The sequence below is a fragment of the Oryctolagus cuniculus genome, chromosome 6, assembly GCF_964237555.1.
Source record: "Oryctolagus cuniculus chromosome 6, mOryCun1.1, whole genome shotgun sequence".
Classification (NCBI taxonomy): domain Eukaryota; kingdom Metazoa; phylum Chordata; class Mammalia; order Lagomorpha; family Leporidae; genus Oryctolagus; species Oryctolagus cuniculus.
This window is the reverse complement of record NC_091437.1, coordinates 123,692,844-123,709,693: the sequence shown is the minus strand read 5'-3', so window position 1 is coordinate 123,709,693 and position 16,850 is coordinate 123,692,844. Positions and strand designations below refer to the sequence as shown.

Below are 16,850 nucleotides of genomic sequence, written 5' to 3'. Positions count from 1 at the left end.
AAAGGCAGAGTTAAAGAGAGGGAGATGGAGATACAGAAAGCTTCCATCCACTGGTTGCATTGTCACAGGGTTCTTCTCTACTATATTGGCTCTGACTTACAGCTCTAAATGTGTAGCTATGCAAGGTAGCGAAGAGAAAAGCTGTTTATAGCTTGGCAGTTTTATGGAACAATGAAATCAAGCAATAGGCCTTGTAAAACACAAGCTCATTCCTTATATAAAACACACAGATGGAGAAAGATAAGACTCGTAACCACAAGTTCACTGCCATCCTCCTGTCCTCTCTGTTGTGATGCACTGTGTCCATTCACCCTCGTAGCAGCACACCTGTCTATGTGGCTGCTGAAAGATCCACAGCTTCTCCTGTTTCTTCATTTGTTTCAGCCCCTCCACTTGCTTTCTTATACTCCACCTCTGTTTCCATCTGTTCTTCTGTCTCACCTGGAAAAGTAACCAAAGGTGATATTAATCAGAGACAACACTGGACATGCACAATAAATTATCCCATGGTTGGTTTCTGGTGGGGGCAGTTCTTTCTCTTGGTCTAAATTATAGTTTCTTTTGGTGGTGCCTGATGGCCTTAGGGCCTCTGAGCAGCCGTATAACATCATATGTTATATAAAACAAGTCATATAACATCTTTGAGTCTTGGCAAAAGTACCCAAGAAATGGCAGTAGAAAGAACACATTACAGCAAAAAGTGTCACTTGTCTGTTGATCAAAAGGGGGCCCAGGTTCCTTTGTATCTGAATCAAAATCTGTCTTGTTTGGCCATTCTGGTGTTTAAAGAAAACTTCCATTAAACATCTGGAAGTTCCCAACAACGAGAAATCTAGACATTACACATGCAAATAGATTTCCCTACAAGGTCATTCTGGGCAACACTGTCCCTCTGCCCATGGCTGGATCCAGGCAGAACGCCCTCCCCCTCCTTTTTTTTTTTAATTTTATTTATCTGAAAGAGTTACAAAGAGAGGTAGAGACAGAGAGAGAGGTCTTCCATCCATTAGTTTACTCCCCAGATGGCCCAATGGCCAAGCTGCGCCGATCTGAAGCCAGGAGCCAAGAGCTTCTTCCGGGTCTCCCATGTGGGTGCAGGGACCCAAGGACTTGGGCCATCTTCCACTGCTTTCCCAGGCCATAGCAAAGATCTGGATCGGAAGAGGAGCAGCCGGGACTCGAACCAGTGCCCACATGGGATGCCAGTGCTTCAGGCCAGGGCTTTAACCCACTGCGCCACAGTGCTGGCCCCAGAACGGCCTCTTTTGATAGGGCTGTGCTCTCCTCTTCACCAAGGTCTCCAGGAGCTCCCCAAGGTGTTCTATGTACTCCTCATTTCACTCATTTTCAATATGCCAGGCCCTAAAAACTTTTGACTTTGCCAATCCAGGATAGAGAACTCTAAGTGCTTTGACTGTTTGCCCCATGAAGTACCTGGAGCCACCCACAGAGATGGAGGTGCTTTGTGGACCTTCTGCCTCCCCCACTAGACTGTGATCCCTCCAGGACAAGGACTATCTAACCCATCCTGCCCCCAGCACCCAGTGTATGGTTAGATACTCAGGAAATATACAGTTGGGGGACCGGCGCTGTGGCACAGTAGGTTAATCCTCTGCCTGCAGTGCTGGCCTCCCATATGGGCGCCAGGTTCCAGTCCTGGCTGCTCCTTTTCTGATCCAGCTCTCTGCCATGGCCTGGGAAAGCAGTGGAAGATGGGCCAAGTGTTTGGGCCCCTGCACCCATGCGGGAGATCTAGAAGAAGCTCCTGGCTCCTGGCTTCACCCAGGCCCAGCCCCAGTCATTGTGGCCATTTGAGAAGTGACCCAGTGGATGGAAGAATTTTGTCTCTCCTTCTCTCTGTAACTCTGCTTCTCAAATAAATAAATAAAATCTTTATTAAAAAAAATCATACAGATGAATGTTTCACTTAATAACACTGTACTGTGAAGCTAAAATTTACCAAAGTACAAATCATGCCCCCAAAATAAAATGTTATTTTCTATTATAGCTCCAATAAGAACAGTATAAATATCATGCATTTTATGCTGTGATTTAAAAAAATATATATTTATTTACTTACTTGAAAGGCAGAGTTACAAAGAGAGAAGGAGAGAAAGATCTTCTATCTGCTAGTTCACTCTCCAAATGGCCTCAATGGCCAGGAGCCTCAAACTCCATCTGGGTCTCCCACATGAGTGGCAGGGGCCCGAGTATTTGAACCATCCTCTGCTGCTTTCCCAGGCACATTAGCAGGGAGCTGGATTGGAAATGGAGCAGCCAGGATTTGAAAGGGCTCCATATGAGATACCAGCATTGCAGGTGTCGTCTTAACCTGCTACACCACGATGCTGGTCCGTTTTATGCTGTTAAAGTACAGTGAAATTTTTTTTTAAAAAAATCATATGCTAAAACATAACACATGTTCCAAGTCTTTTCTTGAAGATAAAAAGATTACAGGACAACAAGAGCAGACTGTAATTTTCTAAGAAGATTGGCCAAGATGAAAATCACATTCTAAGACCCATTATCATTACCTTCTATTGTAAGAAGGTCAGGTCCTCGATTAATCATTTGTTCACCTGGACTTTGGATCCTCACACTATGCCTGGAGCTTGATGAAGAGTGAACTTACAAAATTCAGAAAATTTAACATGTTATCTTCAATATTTGATTTTATTTTATTTTATTTTTTTTTGAGCAGGCAGAGTTAGAGTTAGTGAGAGAGAGAGAGAGAGAGAGAGAAAGGTCTTCCTTCCATTGGTTCACCCCCCAAATGGCCGCCATGGCCGGTACACTGCGCCTATCCAAAGCCAGGAGCCAGGTGCTTCCTCCTGGTCTCCCATGCAGGTGCAGGGCCCAAGCACTTGGGCCATCCTCCACTGTCTTCCTGGGCCACAGCAAAGAACTGGGCTGGAAGAGGAGCAACCGGGACAGAATCCGGTGCCCCAACTGGGACTAGAACCCAGGGTGCCGGCGCCGCAGGCGGAGGATTAGCCTAGTGAGCTGTGGCGCCGGCCTCAATATTTGATTCTATTTAACTATCAAGTTCTAGGTTAAGAACTTGGATATCGGTCATGTTTTAAATTTTTTTTTCTGGAGCCAGACACTGCCACAGCAGGTTAAGCCCAGAAACACCCATATCAGAGTACCTGGGATAAAGTCCTGACTTCATTTCCAAAATACAAGCTTCCTGCTAATGCACCTGGGAATCAACAGATGATGGTTCAAGTACTTGGGGGCACTGCCACCCACATGGGAGACCCAGAGGGAATTTCTGGCTCTGGGTTTCAGCCTGGCCCAGCCCTGGCTGTCATGCATTTGGGGAGTGAAACATCAGGTGGTAATTTCTCTTTCTGTGTCTCTCCCCTGCCCCCTTCTCTTTCTCCCTTTCTGTCACTCTTTCAAATAAATAAAACTTTTTTTAAAGATTTATTTATTTATTTGAAAGGCAGAGTGACACAGAGGCAAAGACAGAGAGAGACAGAAGTCTTCCATCCACTGGTTCACTCCCCAGATGGCCGCAACAGCCAGAGTTGATCCGATCTAAGGCAGGAGCCAGGAGCTTCTTCCGGGTTTCCCACGTGGGTGCAGGGGCCCAAGGACTTGGGGCCATTCTCTACTGCTTTCCCAGGCCACAGCAGAGAGCTGGATCGGAAGAGGAGCAGCTGGGACTCGAACCAGTGCCCATATGGGATGCCAGCACTGCAGGCAACGATTTTACCCACTATGCCACAGTGCTGGCCCCTAAATACAACTTTTAAAAAAATTTTTTTTTTCCTGGAAAGCTGATGTGAGCATTGATGGAATGACTCCTGGGTTTGGAAGCCTTTTTTTTTTTCTTTGAGGTCAAACGAGCTTCAACCAGAGTTTAGTGACTGTGTGTCAGTTACTGCAGCCCCAGAGCTGGTCTCCTAAGCTTCCTGCACCCCGACAGCGTAACTGTACCTTCAGTGTGGCGCTGCTGCCTGTGAGTGGGCACTGTGCAGACCATTTGCTCATTTGCCGCCATGTCTACCATTCCTGCTGGATGCTCTGGGCTTCCAGCCTCTCCTTCAGGCTGCGCCTGCTCCAGGTTTCCTGGGCCTGCAGGAGTTGTACGGAGTGAACCACTCCTTCCAGGTGTCTCCATAAGCTGACTCAGGTCCACGACTTTCGGCGTCACTGTCTCTCTTGGATCCGTTTCTGGAAGCTGGGACAGCTCACTTTTTCCTGGTGTCGCCTGATGCTGCAGCTCGTCAGCTGTTTCCATCAGCTGTCTTCTTACCACTGGTTCTGGAGCTTCATTCTCTTCGGGAGTGGCTTTTAGGAGCTGGGACCGTTCCTCCTTCCCCATTGCCTCTTGAGGCTGCAGCTCTGCACCTGTGTGCAGAGGCGTGATGCAGCCGGCCATTGCTGGAGGTTCCCTCTCACCTGCAGCGTGCGGGCTCTCAGTGCCTTCCAGTGCCCCAGGGGAGCCCCTCTCTCCTGCTGTCCTCAGAGCCTGACCCTTGGGTTCAGGTCCCAGGGGTTCAGTCTCGCCATGACCTTTCAAAGACTGAGCCTCCGCCATTCTTTCCACATCTGTCTGCTTCCCCTCTGCTCTCTCCAGAGGCCGAGTCACCTCCGTGGATTCCGACTGGTGCACGGCATCTTCCCCACGGGCTGCCTCCGGTGCCACCAGGGGCTTCTCAGGAAGAGGTTTCATGCCATTCGTTGCGGGTGCCACTGAGGCCTTGAGCTCCTGGGGCAGGGGAGGGCTGTCCCTTTGAGCACTACCGTGAGGATAGGCTTCTCTTCCCAGTGTCCTTGGTTTGGGGTGGGCAAAGCAGGCCTTGCTGCCTTCTGTGTTTGGAAAACACTCCTTGGAAGTTGCTTTTTGACCATTTATTTGGGGGAGAAAAAAAAAGCAAAGAGAAAACACACATTATTACTTAGCTTTGCTCTTGAGAAAGTGAATGGGTATCAAGAAGTGGATTTGAGAGTTTAGGACATACTGTGACCCTGTGGCTCTCCAAGTCAAACCCCTTCCCACACTTCCTCTTAGGTGCCTCATCCTAAACTCTGAGCTCCGCCAAAGCCAGCGTTTTCTCCTGTTTGCCTCTATGCTGCTGTCTCGTGGTTCCTGCCTCATATTCTAACCTCGGACACTGCACTTTGCTTCTTGTATGCTTTGCCCTGCCTCAGCCTTTCTCCTCTTCATGCTCGTTGGAAGAGTCACTGTGTGGGGTCGTTGGGCCTCTAGAAAGCACTCCCTTTCCTTCCAGGGCAGCCTGGCCCCTGGTGAGCAGACAAGGCCCTGCTGGGTACTGGCTGGGACAGATGGCTGGGCCTGAGTTTCCTGTCACTTGAGGGACATGGCAAGGGGGGGAGGGGTGGAGACAAATCAAGAGACGGTTAGGAAATGTGTTTTTTAACCCTGGTTCTGTCCTGCATCTCGTGTGGCCTTGGTAACTTAGCACCCAATGAGCTCATATAGAAAATGGTGGTGAATTTCCCTCTACCACCATCTCAGAACTGCATGAAGTGTTCTGTCTCTTTAAACAGTGAATGCAAAGACGCTCTGAATATTTGAAGATAAGCAACTTGGCTTATCTTTGTTTATGCTCTTCGACCCAATAATCCCACTTCCAGAAATGTATCTGAAAAGCATAAACCTTAGGAAAATACTTTGAATGAAAAAAAAAGTATCACAGGGCCGGCACGGTGGCACAGTGGGTTAAAGCCCTGGCCTGAAGCGCCAGCATCCCGTATGGGCACCGGTTCTAGTCCTGGCTGCTCCACTTCCAAACCAGCTCTCTGCTATGGCCTGGGAAGTCAGTAGAAGATGGCCCAAGTCCTGGGCCCCTGCACCCACGTGGGAAACCCGGAAGTGGCTCCTGGCTTTGGATTGGTGCAGCTCCGGCCTTTACAGCCATCTGGGGAGTGAACCAGCAGATGGAAGACCTCTCTCTCTCTGTCTCTACCTCTCTCTGTAACTCTTTCAAATAAAAAAAAAAAGTATCACAGAATTCTTTATAATAGCAAAAGCTGGAAAACAACTAAAAGTCTCCCACGTTGAGATGAAGTTGGCATTACTCATTTGTAGTTGGCATCATTCACCTGTAGTTGGCATCAAGTTGGCACATAGTTGGCATCGAGTTGGCACAATATATGGAGTTGGCATGAAGCTGGCAAGAAGTTGACATGAAGTTAGTGTGTAGGTGGCATGTAGTTGGCATCATTCACACATAGTTGGTATGATGGCATTTTCACATGAATTTTATACAGTTGGCATGACATTGTCACGTAGTTGGTCTATAGGTGTCACAAAGCTGGCATGAAGTTGGCATTGTTCATATGTACTTGCATGAAGTTTGCATTGCTCACATGTAGTTGGTGTGAAGTTGGCATTAAGTTTGTATCGCTGACATGAGGTTGGCATTGTCCACATGTAGTTGGCATTAGATTGGCAGGAAGTTGGCATCACTCACGTGCAGTTAGCACTGTTCAACTACATGCTGACTACACGTGATCAATGCATCCTATATGTGAACACGCCGTGGTCAGCACCAGGGGAAGCATATTGGTTCAGCAATGATCCAAGGGCCCGAGCTGATGTAAGTGAGCTCCATATTGGGCAGGAAGATTTTTCTCAAGCTTTCTTCATTTCTCAGAATCGCCTGGGGTTGCCGAGCCTCTGCCTCGGCTAAGTCAGAACAAAAGCAGCTTTCTGACTTCCTATCTGAAATTACGGTTAATACTTTACTTGCATTCTACACGAGGAGAGTAAAGGGCTACACCACCGTGAAGATGGCCGTTCTCCTGGCTCAGCCACTGTGCCTGTGGTGGGCTTGGTCAGGGTGCTGAGCACAAGGGCCTGTGGCCAAAAGCAGATGTCTGTGCATGCGGATGGAGTCGGCAGTTAGCAGCTTGGAGGCTGGGATGGACCAGTTAAACTTTGCAACAGAGAAGTGACATTCACATCAGACATGTGGGCTGTGGTGGAATAAGAAGGCCATGCCAAGATGGCCACTGGCAAGCAAGTGTCAGTTACTCAGGAGTGGCTTCAAAAACCCCCTGGGAAACCACCTGGCAACAGAGCCTGCCTGGCAACAGGCTGTGATTGGATGGCTTCGGATACTGCCTGGCAACAGTCTGTGATTGGTTAGGGCATAAACCGCCCCTTGACCGGATTGGCTGCCTTGGCTATTTAAGCTGCTGTACCAACCAAAATAAACGAGTCTGCGAGCTGCTCACGTCTAGCCCGCTTTCACCCGACTCTCGGGGTCTGTGTGGTGACTCTGCGCCTCTTGTCCCCACCACGCTTCTCTTCTCAGAACGAATCCACAGCAACAGTGGGCCTCCAATCTGGGCAGGCAGCGCTCCCTGCAAACCACTGCTACCAGAAGGAGCACTGGGCAGACCAAACAGAAGCGTGATCCCAGGCCTGGAAGCTGCTGCTTCTTTCTTGGGTTAGGGACCCAAATGCACTTGAGATGGCTTTGGTCCCATGGTTAGGACAAAGTACAGATCACATCAACAAAATGCGAGATTTTCTTCTCCAGAATGGAAAGCCACTTGTAACATAGCAGTTTTCCTCTCACACTTGAGTCTCATCCTCTAGATAACTCATGATGCACCTGCAAATATATCATAACCTGAAAAAAAATCCAAAATCTGAACCCAAACATTTCAGATAAAGGATGCTCCATTTGCAGTGAAAAATCACAGAGCAGAGGAGGCACAGCTCAATTAATGTCGTGGCACACGTGTAACACGATTTCTGTGCAGTATCCCAGATGGAACAAACTGCTGCTGGAGACAGACCCTGCCCGGCTGCCCTAAATCTGGGAGACACATCACAGTGCCCGGCAACCCATTCTCACAGGCAGCCCTGTACAACATCCAGGGTACTCAGACACACGCCAGCACTGCCCGCCCAGCTTCTTCCACCCATCCTCATAAAGCTAAATTCCCACAGCATTTTTGCTGTTAAACACAATGAGAGAGGACGGCGCTGCGGCTCACTTGGCTAATCCTCCGCCTGTGGTGCCGGCATCCCGGGTTCTAGTCCCGGTCAGGGCGCCAGTTCTGTCCCGGTTGCTCCTCTTCCAGTCCAGCTCTCTGCTGTAGCCCAGGAAGGCAGTGGAGGATGGCCCAAGTGCTTGGGCCCTGCACCTGCATGGGAGACCAGGAGGAAGCACCTGGCTCCTGGCTTCGGATCGGCACAGCATGCTGGCCGTGGTGGCCATTTGGGGGATGAACCAACAGAAAAGGAAGACCTTTCTCTCTGTCTCTCTCTCTCTCTCACTGTCTAACTCTGCCTGTCAAAAAAAAAAAAAAAAAAAAAAAAAAAAAAAAAAAAAGAGAGAGAGAGAGAGAGAGTGTTTTGTTTGTTTTAATCCTTAAAGGGCAAGCTCAAGCATTCTTGAATATACAGAAAAGGATGATCTAGAAGCCAAGGGCCCTTCCCAAGGAGGGGTTCAAGGACACAAACAGCAGCACCAGCCTGGCACGGGTGACGGAGCTTCTGAGGTCGTGACGATGCTTCCCTCACTCACTTGGAGAGCTACATTCTGGTCCTGCGCTTTACAACCATCATGACCTAGTTCTCCCTACCCTTTCTCCAGGACTTGAAGCCTGGCCAAGCCTGACACTTTTTATCAGCCTTGGTGAGACTCTGAGTAAACCCCCGGCAAGCATGCAGAGTTTTGTCAGGACTTGACGCTGTAAAACATTAACATAGGAGCGACACCGCACGCAAAGCTGGGACAGGTGGCAGCCGCACGAAGCGAGACTCAGAGCACACGAGTGAGCTTTGCTTCCCTGCCTTACCTTCCCCTTCAGCACCCCGGGGACCTTCTCCACAAGCCAGCGTGCTCTCCCCAAGCCCATCTCGGCCAGTGGCAGCCTGCAGTTTCTGCTGTTTGTTCCTCAGGTCACCATTCCCCGCCATGCTGTTTTGAGTAGCACTCTTAGCTCCCTGAGTCCCATTTCTGTCGATCCGCCCAGTCACCCACCCACCCCCTCAACAGCAGTTGGTTGGATTTCTCCTAGGTGTAAGGCCACACCACAAGTTCCTGGCAGCACCAGCACTAGACCCCCAGATGTAAGAAGAGCAGGGCCTTCGGCTCGAACCTCACCTCTGTTCCATGCTGGCTCTGAGATCCTTACCCTCGCTAAGTTTCCGTTTCCTAGCTGTATTTTGTACCTCTAGTGTTTGCTTTACAAAGCTGCTGTGGGAATTAAATGAGATCATGAATGAAAGTTCCTGGAACCAGGTAGAAGTTCCCTTGCTTGTCTCCCGACTTCTGCTGCATACACAAGTTTTGATGTGGCTGCATCTCATCTCTTAAAGTCTAGAAAAATATTTATTTTATCTGATGAAAGCACCAACTGGTACAGGTCTTAGGGAAAGCATTTGGGCAGTTATCTATCAAAATTATAAAGGCATATACCCTTTGACCTAGCCATGCCACTTCTGGGAAGCTGTCCTGCACGTTCGAAATGATGTCTGCATAAAGGAATTCGTGTCAGCTTTGTTCCTAACAGGAAAAGACTAGAGGGGAAATCCAATGTTACTCAGTGGGGGACTGTTTAAATAAATCTTACACGAGATCATTAAACAGGTGTAAAAGAAATGACAAATTTCCCTTATACTGATACTGAAAACCCTCCATATTGTCAAGTAAAAAGATGAAGGGCAACAGGTTTCAAATAAATAAATTTTAAAATCTTTTTTAAAAGACTCAGTCCAGTGAGCAAAAGAAAAAAACCTTATAGTTTCTGCATTTAAAAAAAAAAAGACTCATAAAGTCAGTTTAAATGTTCGTGGTGCTTATTTTTCAATTGCAAAGGAAAAAAATGTTTGTCTAGTGAGGACTGAAATGTCACCGTGTGAAAATATCGGTTGAAGCCTGAAGGTATGCCTGCGGTACAGAGAACAATTCACAGACCCATCAGCTGTCCATGGTTTTATCTTACTGCCTAGGCAGCTAGTGAAAGTTCAGGCCAGGGCCGGCGCCGTAGCTCAATAGGCTAATCTTTCACCTGTGGCACCAGCACCCGGAGTTCTAGTCCCGGTCAGGGCGCCGGATTCTGTCCCGGTTGCTTCTCTTCCAGTCCAGCTCTCTGCTGTGGCCCAGGTGGGCAGTGGAGGATGGCCCAAGTCCTTGGGCCCTGCACCCACATGGGAGACCAGGAGAAGCACCTGGCTCCTGCCTTCGGATCTGCACGCTGGCTGGCCATGGAGGGGTGAACCAATGGAAAAGGAAGACCTTTCTCTCTGTCTCTCTCTCTCACTATCCACTCTGCCTGTCAAAAATTAAAAAAAAAAAAAAAAAAAAAAAAAAAAAAAAAAAAATTCAGGCCAGAACAAAAGAGGGATTACAGCTGTCAGTGGAAATGCACACGAATGAACCTCCCAATGAGTCTGTCCACAGTAACCATTTCTTTGCCCACTTCAGTGCCCTAGCTGAAAAACCTCAGTAAGGAGAATTCTACCAGCTATGGATGCTGACTGTATTAGAGAAGAACAGAGCAGTGACCGCGCATGTCAGTAGGAGGCCAGCTGTGCTGCGAGGAGGGTCCTAACGCAGAGGCTGTGACATCAATAAAATCTTTGTGATCTCATTCCATCAGATCTTCCTGGAAGTGAAAAGAACAGAAATTGCCCTAGGATCTGGAACTTTGCTTTCACAAGCACTAGAAACTCCAAATTCAATTTCACAAACTGCCCTTTGGGCGCTGTTTCGCATTTCAGTTCGCTAGATACTGATTTACCACCAGAGGCGGGCCTCCACGTCACACACACCTGGCCACTGCGCTGGAGGTGTGGAAAGAAGTGGGAGGGGATGCGGCATGGGGTCACAGCCACATCCGGTGTCAGCAGAAAGGACTCTTCCTCTGTAAGCTGACAGCTCCCTCTCTGTAACTGCTGCATGATTTAAATTTGAACCCAAAACATAAGTAACTTCTTATGTTAGTGTTATGGGATTTTAGAACTGTACCAGATCTAAGAGATATCAAGTCCAGCCCGTTATTTTATGATTCTTTTTGCTTGTAGGCCAATACTACATCACATATAACAGGTTTTTTTGTTTGTTTGTTTGTTTGTGTATTTGTTTGTTTTTGACAGGCAGAGTGGATAGTGAGAGAGAGAGACAGAGAGAAAGGTCTTCCTTTGCCGTTGGTTCACCCTCCAATGGACGCCACGGCTGGCGCGCTGTGGCCGGCGCATCATGCTGATCCGAAGGCAGGAGCCAGGTGCTTCTCCTGCTCTCCCATGGGGTGCAGGGCCCAAGCACTTGGGCCATCCTCCACTGCCTTCCCGGGCCACAGCAGAGAGCTGGCCTGGAAGAGGAGCAACCAGGAAAGAATCTGGCGCCCCGACTGGGACTAGAACCCGGTGTGCCGGCGCTGCTAGGTGGAGGATTAGCCTATTGAGCCGCAGCGCCAGCCATAGCAGTTCTTAGCTAGAAATTGTCTTGCAGAAAATTCCATAAGGCAGATTTGCCAACACAAATCCAGTCTATAGAATACTTCATGCATTTTAGCTTCAGATGTGGGGTTTTAAGGTTGCCATTGTGAGTTTAAAAGAATCTCGTATAGGTGGGCGTTGTGGCACAGTGGGTTGGTAAAGATGATGCTTGGGACACCCACATTCCGTATTGGTCTGCTTGGGATCAAATCCTTCACTTGCAATCCAGCTTCCCTGGACCCCCTGGGAGGCAGCAGATGTTGGCTTAAGAACTTGAGTCTCTGTCACCTATAGGGGAGACCTGGATGGAGTTTCTAGCCCCTAGCTTTGGCATGATCTAGTCCCAGTTATCATGGGCCTTTGTGGGAGTGAACCAGCAAATGAAAAATCTCTCACTCCCTTTCTCTCTCTGTCAGTCTTTTAAATAAATAAATCACTTTCAGGAATAAAAAATAAAAGAATTTTATGGATGTTATCTGTATTTTCACAGGAAGGCACTGGAAGTTTCTCCACAACTATCTATATCTGTTTGAAACAACTTTAAAGTTAAATGTCTTCCAAATATTCCTAGTTTAAATTTGGCAGTAAATACAAACTCCATGTTGTACTGACTTTTATTTATAGATTACAATAAATGTCTTCTATGTTTATGTTATATACCTTAAATCATACTGAATCCTCATTAGCTATGTGGTCTCTCACTTTGAAAATAACAAAAGAAATACAATAAGTTGTGTTTATTCTAATCTCTAAGATATATTCTGTATTATACAAATACTATACATAATACAAATATATATTTATATCTAAAACAAAGAATAATATAATATACTAGTTCCTAATAAGCTATGCAGTATAATAAATATTACACAAATATTACATATAACATAACTATATAAATGTACTATATTAATAGGTAATAAAAGTATAGAATAGTAATAATATGCATATTTTATTTAGGGAGTATAATAAATACTCTTTTATTATATTTCTTTTGTTGTTTACATAGTGGGTTACCATAGAAATTCAGAATAATTAAAAAAAAAACACAAAAATTTCAACCTAGTTAGCACAAGCTAGTTTAATCATTCAAGTTCAAAGCACATGGGGCTGGTGCAGTGGTGCACTAGGTTAATTCTCCAATCCAGCTCTCTGCTATGGCCTGGGAAAGCAGTGGAAGACAGCTCAAGTTCTTGGGCACCTGCACCCTTGTGGGAGACCCAGAAGAAGCTCCTGGCTCCTGGCTTCAAATCGGTGCAGCTCCATTTGGGGAGTGAAGCAACGGACAGAAGACTTTTCTCTCTGTCTCTCCCTCTCCTCTCATTGTCTGTAACTCTACCTCTCAAATAAATAAATAAAATATTTTTAAAAAAAAAAGTTCAAAGCACAGTTATGACTCTTAGGAGCCCTGTGACCTTGGGTAAGTTACTTCTGTGTAGCATCAGGATAACCCTAATGCTTCGCCGGAGCATTGTTATAAGGATTAAAGAAGCGAGTCATTCTGCAAACAGTTGCTGAGAACCTACTCTGTGCAAACATCATTAGGCACAGGACAGTGAATAAACACCTGGGCAGGACAGTCCACAAACTGTGACTGCTCTTATCTGAGAGCACACACACAGGCTTGGGGCTGCACACAAGTGAATTATTTATTGGGCCTCCAAGATCCTGGAGTTGAAATGTTGATGAATATCCAATAGTATCCAATGACAACAGCGTATTATCTATCAAGGATCAGAAGCTAAATACACCTGTTGACTGATTTAGTACGTGTTGAGCAATACTGATGCAGTGTATAAATTAATTTTCAGCACACTAAAACTGGTAGTCAGGTGTTTTCACATTTCTCCCAGGACAATACTCATGAAAATTTAGAAGAGCAGTGAAAGCAAGAATAAAAACAGTGTATAATGCATGTACATAGCTATCAATACTGGTGACAGAATACTTTTTAAAACAAGGTTATTTGTTATTTTCTAAGAGCACTATGAATCCCATTCTGCCATTTGAATACTTTTGTCCCTCTCCAAGAGTATCATTATCTGAAATATCTATTTTTATCAGTTTAAAAATCTATAATGGGACCGGCGCCGTGGCTCACTAGGCTAATCCTCCACCTAGCAGCGCCGGCACACCGGGTTCTAGTCCCGGTTGGGGCGCCGGATTCTGTCCCGGTTGCCCCTCTTCCAGGCCAGCTCTCTGCTATGGCCCGGGAGTGCAGTGGATGATGGCCCAAGTGCTTGGGCCCTGCACCCCATGGGAGACCAGGAGAAGCACCTGGCTCCTGCCTTCGGATCAGCGCGGTGCGCCGGCCGCAGCGCACCAGCCGCGGTGGCCATTGGAGGGTGAACCGACGGCAAAGGAAGACCGTTCTCTCTGTCTCTCTCTCTCACTGTCCACTCTGCTTGTCAAAAAATAAAAAAAAAATTAAAAAAAAATCTATAATGGAGGCCAGTGCTGTGGGGCAGCGGGTAAGCCACAGCCTGGGACACTGGCATTCCAGCATTCCATACGAGCACTGGTTTGAGTCTGATCCAACTCCCTACTAATGCTAGTGGGAAGGCAGTGGAAGATGGCCCAAGGGCTTGGGCCCCTGCTACCTATGTGGGAGACCCGGATGGAGTCCCAGGCTACTCCCGGGACCTCTGGGGCATGGCAAGGAGTAAGAGAAGCCCGAGCAGGATGATGCATCTTCCCAAAGCAACTGTTTTCCCTTGGATTTTCATATTGAAACTAGTAAGGATTTGTTCGGGAGCAGAATGCAAAAATGTGCCTGACTCCATAAAACATGAAACAACAAAGAAACCAGACCTCACACTGGCCTCTTGAGAGCCCAGAGTGGCTTGGAAGCTCTGCTTCCTGGGGAGAGTGGTGAGTGAGCTTCCCCAGCGGGTTCTTCCATCTCTCTATACCCTGGTTATCAGCAAGGGGTTTGGAATCCCTTTTAGATAGGGTTTTACTTTTTTTTTTTTTTTTTTTTTTTTTTTTTTTTTTTGTCTACTTCCTAACTTTTTCTTGCTTTCTGTTATCTACTGAAGCTAGACATAACTGATGAGATACCACGGACATATGAGCCACACAGTGTTTTTCTGACCAGGACTCTGTAGCTGAACTTCGCATCAGCATTCATAACAATCCTGTGCTCTCTCCCCCAAAACTGGACAGCAAGACTGTTCTGGAACTGCAGTAACAGGTGCTGAGAGAAATCCTGGGGAGAGGAGTTGCCTGCGGTCTAAGTCCCTCCTAAAGCTAGCTTTGAAGAAGACTGTAAACTACCTCTAGGGGACTCGATTCACTTTCAGAACTGTGGCTGGCGAAGTGGGTGGGGCCACTGCCTGCAGTGCTGGCATCCCATATGGGCGCCAATTCAAGTCCCAGCTGCTCCACTTCTGCTGAGAAGGCAGCGGGAGATGGCCCAAGTGCTTGGATCCCCTGTGCCTACGTGGGAGACCTGGAAGAAGCTCTAGGCTCCTGGCTTCAGATCGGTCCAGTTCCAGCTGTTGTAGCCAAATGGGGAGTGAACCAGCAGATGGAAGACTCTCCCTCCCTCCCTCTCTCTCCCTCTCTCTGTGTTTCTCTATAACTCTGCCTTTCAAATAAATAAATGTCTTTAAAAAAAAAAAAAAAAGAACTGGATCCAAAATGTTAGCCATTCAGAAGCCAAGACGTGAGTGGTGCAGCCCAGTCCTTGGGCAGTTGGTTCACCTGCCTTCATTCTCTCCTGGGCACTTAGCGCTGTCAGCTGCTGCGCTACCCTGCTTCTGTATAGCAAACGCTCAGAACAGCCCTGCTTACATTCTTTATGAATGTCAGCAGGTTCATCCGACCCCTTCAACGGCAGAAGCCCCTGTAAAGGACCGAGTGCCCGCCTATGTTGTCACCCTCTGTTATCTCCGAGGCCGAAGTGCTGGCGCGAGCGCGAAGGGACAATTTTCATCTCTGTAGGGCACAGTCCGGGCCCGACTGCGTTAGGTAATTGACAGCCAAACCCCGCAATCGCAGGAGCGGGCCAAAGGAGTGGACGCCTGTCCCAGCTGGGGCGCACACCCACTGCCGCGCCAAGTTTCGGGACGGAGCCCGCCGCCTAGCCGAGCGAGGTGGGCCCAGATCGCACCTTTCGGACGTCCCGGGGAGCCCACCGGAGACCCGGGCTGGGGTGGGGCCAGGGCCCCTTGCTCACCGCTGCGGAACCTGCTGCTCTCGCCGGCCTTGTTGAGGGCGCTGCTGGCACAGCCCATCGCGGGGAGCGGAGCCCGCTGGCCGGTCCCGGCCCGAGTCCTGCTGCCCCGCGAATGCGGACCCGAAGCCGCAGAAGTTTCCCCAACTCTGCCGCCCGGCTCCTGCGCGCGCGGGCAGCGGGCGTCTCGGGAGTGAGCGGGAGCGGGGGTGCACCTGCCGCGGCGAGACAGCTGGCGCAGGCAGGGAGGAGCCTTGGGCACAGCGGCAGAGGAGGAGGCAGTGGCAGGTCGGGGTAGCAGGAGAATGGAGGTGACGGTGCTGGCAGGAGGGAAAATTCACCTCCCGGGAAATGCAGGGCCAGGGGACATGGGCGGGGCCGGGGCGAAGCGCCGGGAGGACCGACGAAATTGTGGCTGAATAGAGCCGGGTGGAGGAGGGCCGCGGCCAGCGGCTGCTGATACGCGGACTCGAGGTGCGGGACGGCTGTGCGGCCGCCACGGGGAGACACAGCCTTGGCTAAACGCAATTTGCCCGAGGTGTCGCTTTTCCCACCCTGGAGTACACATTGAGTTCAGCTGCCGCGCCTCTCTGCTGTTGGCTTTCGTCTAAAATCGTTTCCCCCAATCTTGCTTTGTCTTTCCCGACCTTGGCCATTTATTGTGTAGACCCTCGATTCGGGTTTGATGTTTCCTCCTGATTTCTCTCCGGCTGTGCAGTCCGGGCTGGGACGCACAGAATACTGGAATATTGCCCGTCTCTGCTAACGTGAACGTGGATCAGTTAGGGTAGTCCCTGTCGGATTCTTGCATCCTAGTCACCGTGCTGCTCTTTGTAAATGGGGAGAGACTATGAGACTGAGGACCTTTTAGGGGTCAAAACTCCACTTCCACTAAGTTGCATCCTGGGAGACAGCACTGCTGGTTCAAGGAGCCGGGTCTCTGCCACTCACATGGGAGACCTGGATTGAGTTCCTAGCTCCTGGTTTCGCCTAGCCCAACACTGGTTGTTGTAGGTACTTGGAGACTGAACTAGCAAATGGGAAAAACTCTATCTCTCTGCCTTTCAAATAAATAAATAAAATAACCTGTTCTTCAAACTGTTGTCTGCTACTTTTGGCATGCACTAGCATTCTTGGATCAATCATTATGGTGACAATGATCAAATGGTGATTTCCGAATTACATTATGTCTCCTACATTGATTAGCTGGCATCCTGCTGTAGAAAAGCACTTCCC

General features: G+C 48.4%; 1 protein-coding gene across 3 annotated transcripts; it reads right to left on the bottom strand.

The window, feature by feature from the left end:
• Positions 1-194: 194 nt before the first annotated feature.
• On the bottom strand, positions 195-15,947 carry ERICH5 (glutamate rich 5). 3 transcript variants are annotated; one of them, XM_051843947.2, is made up of 3 exons: positions 15,552-15,947; positions 3,946-4,851; positions 195-441 (listed from the first exon to the last, which is right to left on the bottom strand). In XM_051843947.2, exons 1-3 carry the CDS (start codon positions 15,673-15,675, stop codon positions 332-334), a joined length of 1,140 nt encoding a protein of 379 aa, XP_051699907.1. In that variant the 5' UTR covers positions 15,676-15,947; the 3' UTR covers positions 195-331. The 3 variants fall into 3 exon arrangements, with proteins under 3 accessions (XP_051699907.1, XP_008254007.1, XP_008254006.1); XM_008255785.4 differs by having other exon boundaries at positions 15,618-15,827; XM_008255784.4 differs by lacking the exon at positions 15,552-15,947 and adding an exon at positions 6,079-6,293.
• Positions 15,948-16,850: the final 903 nt, after the last annotated feature.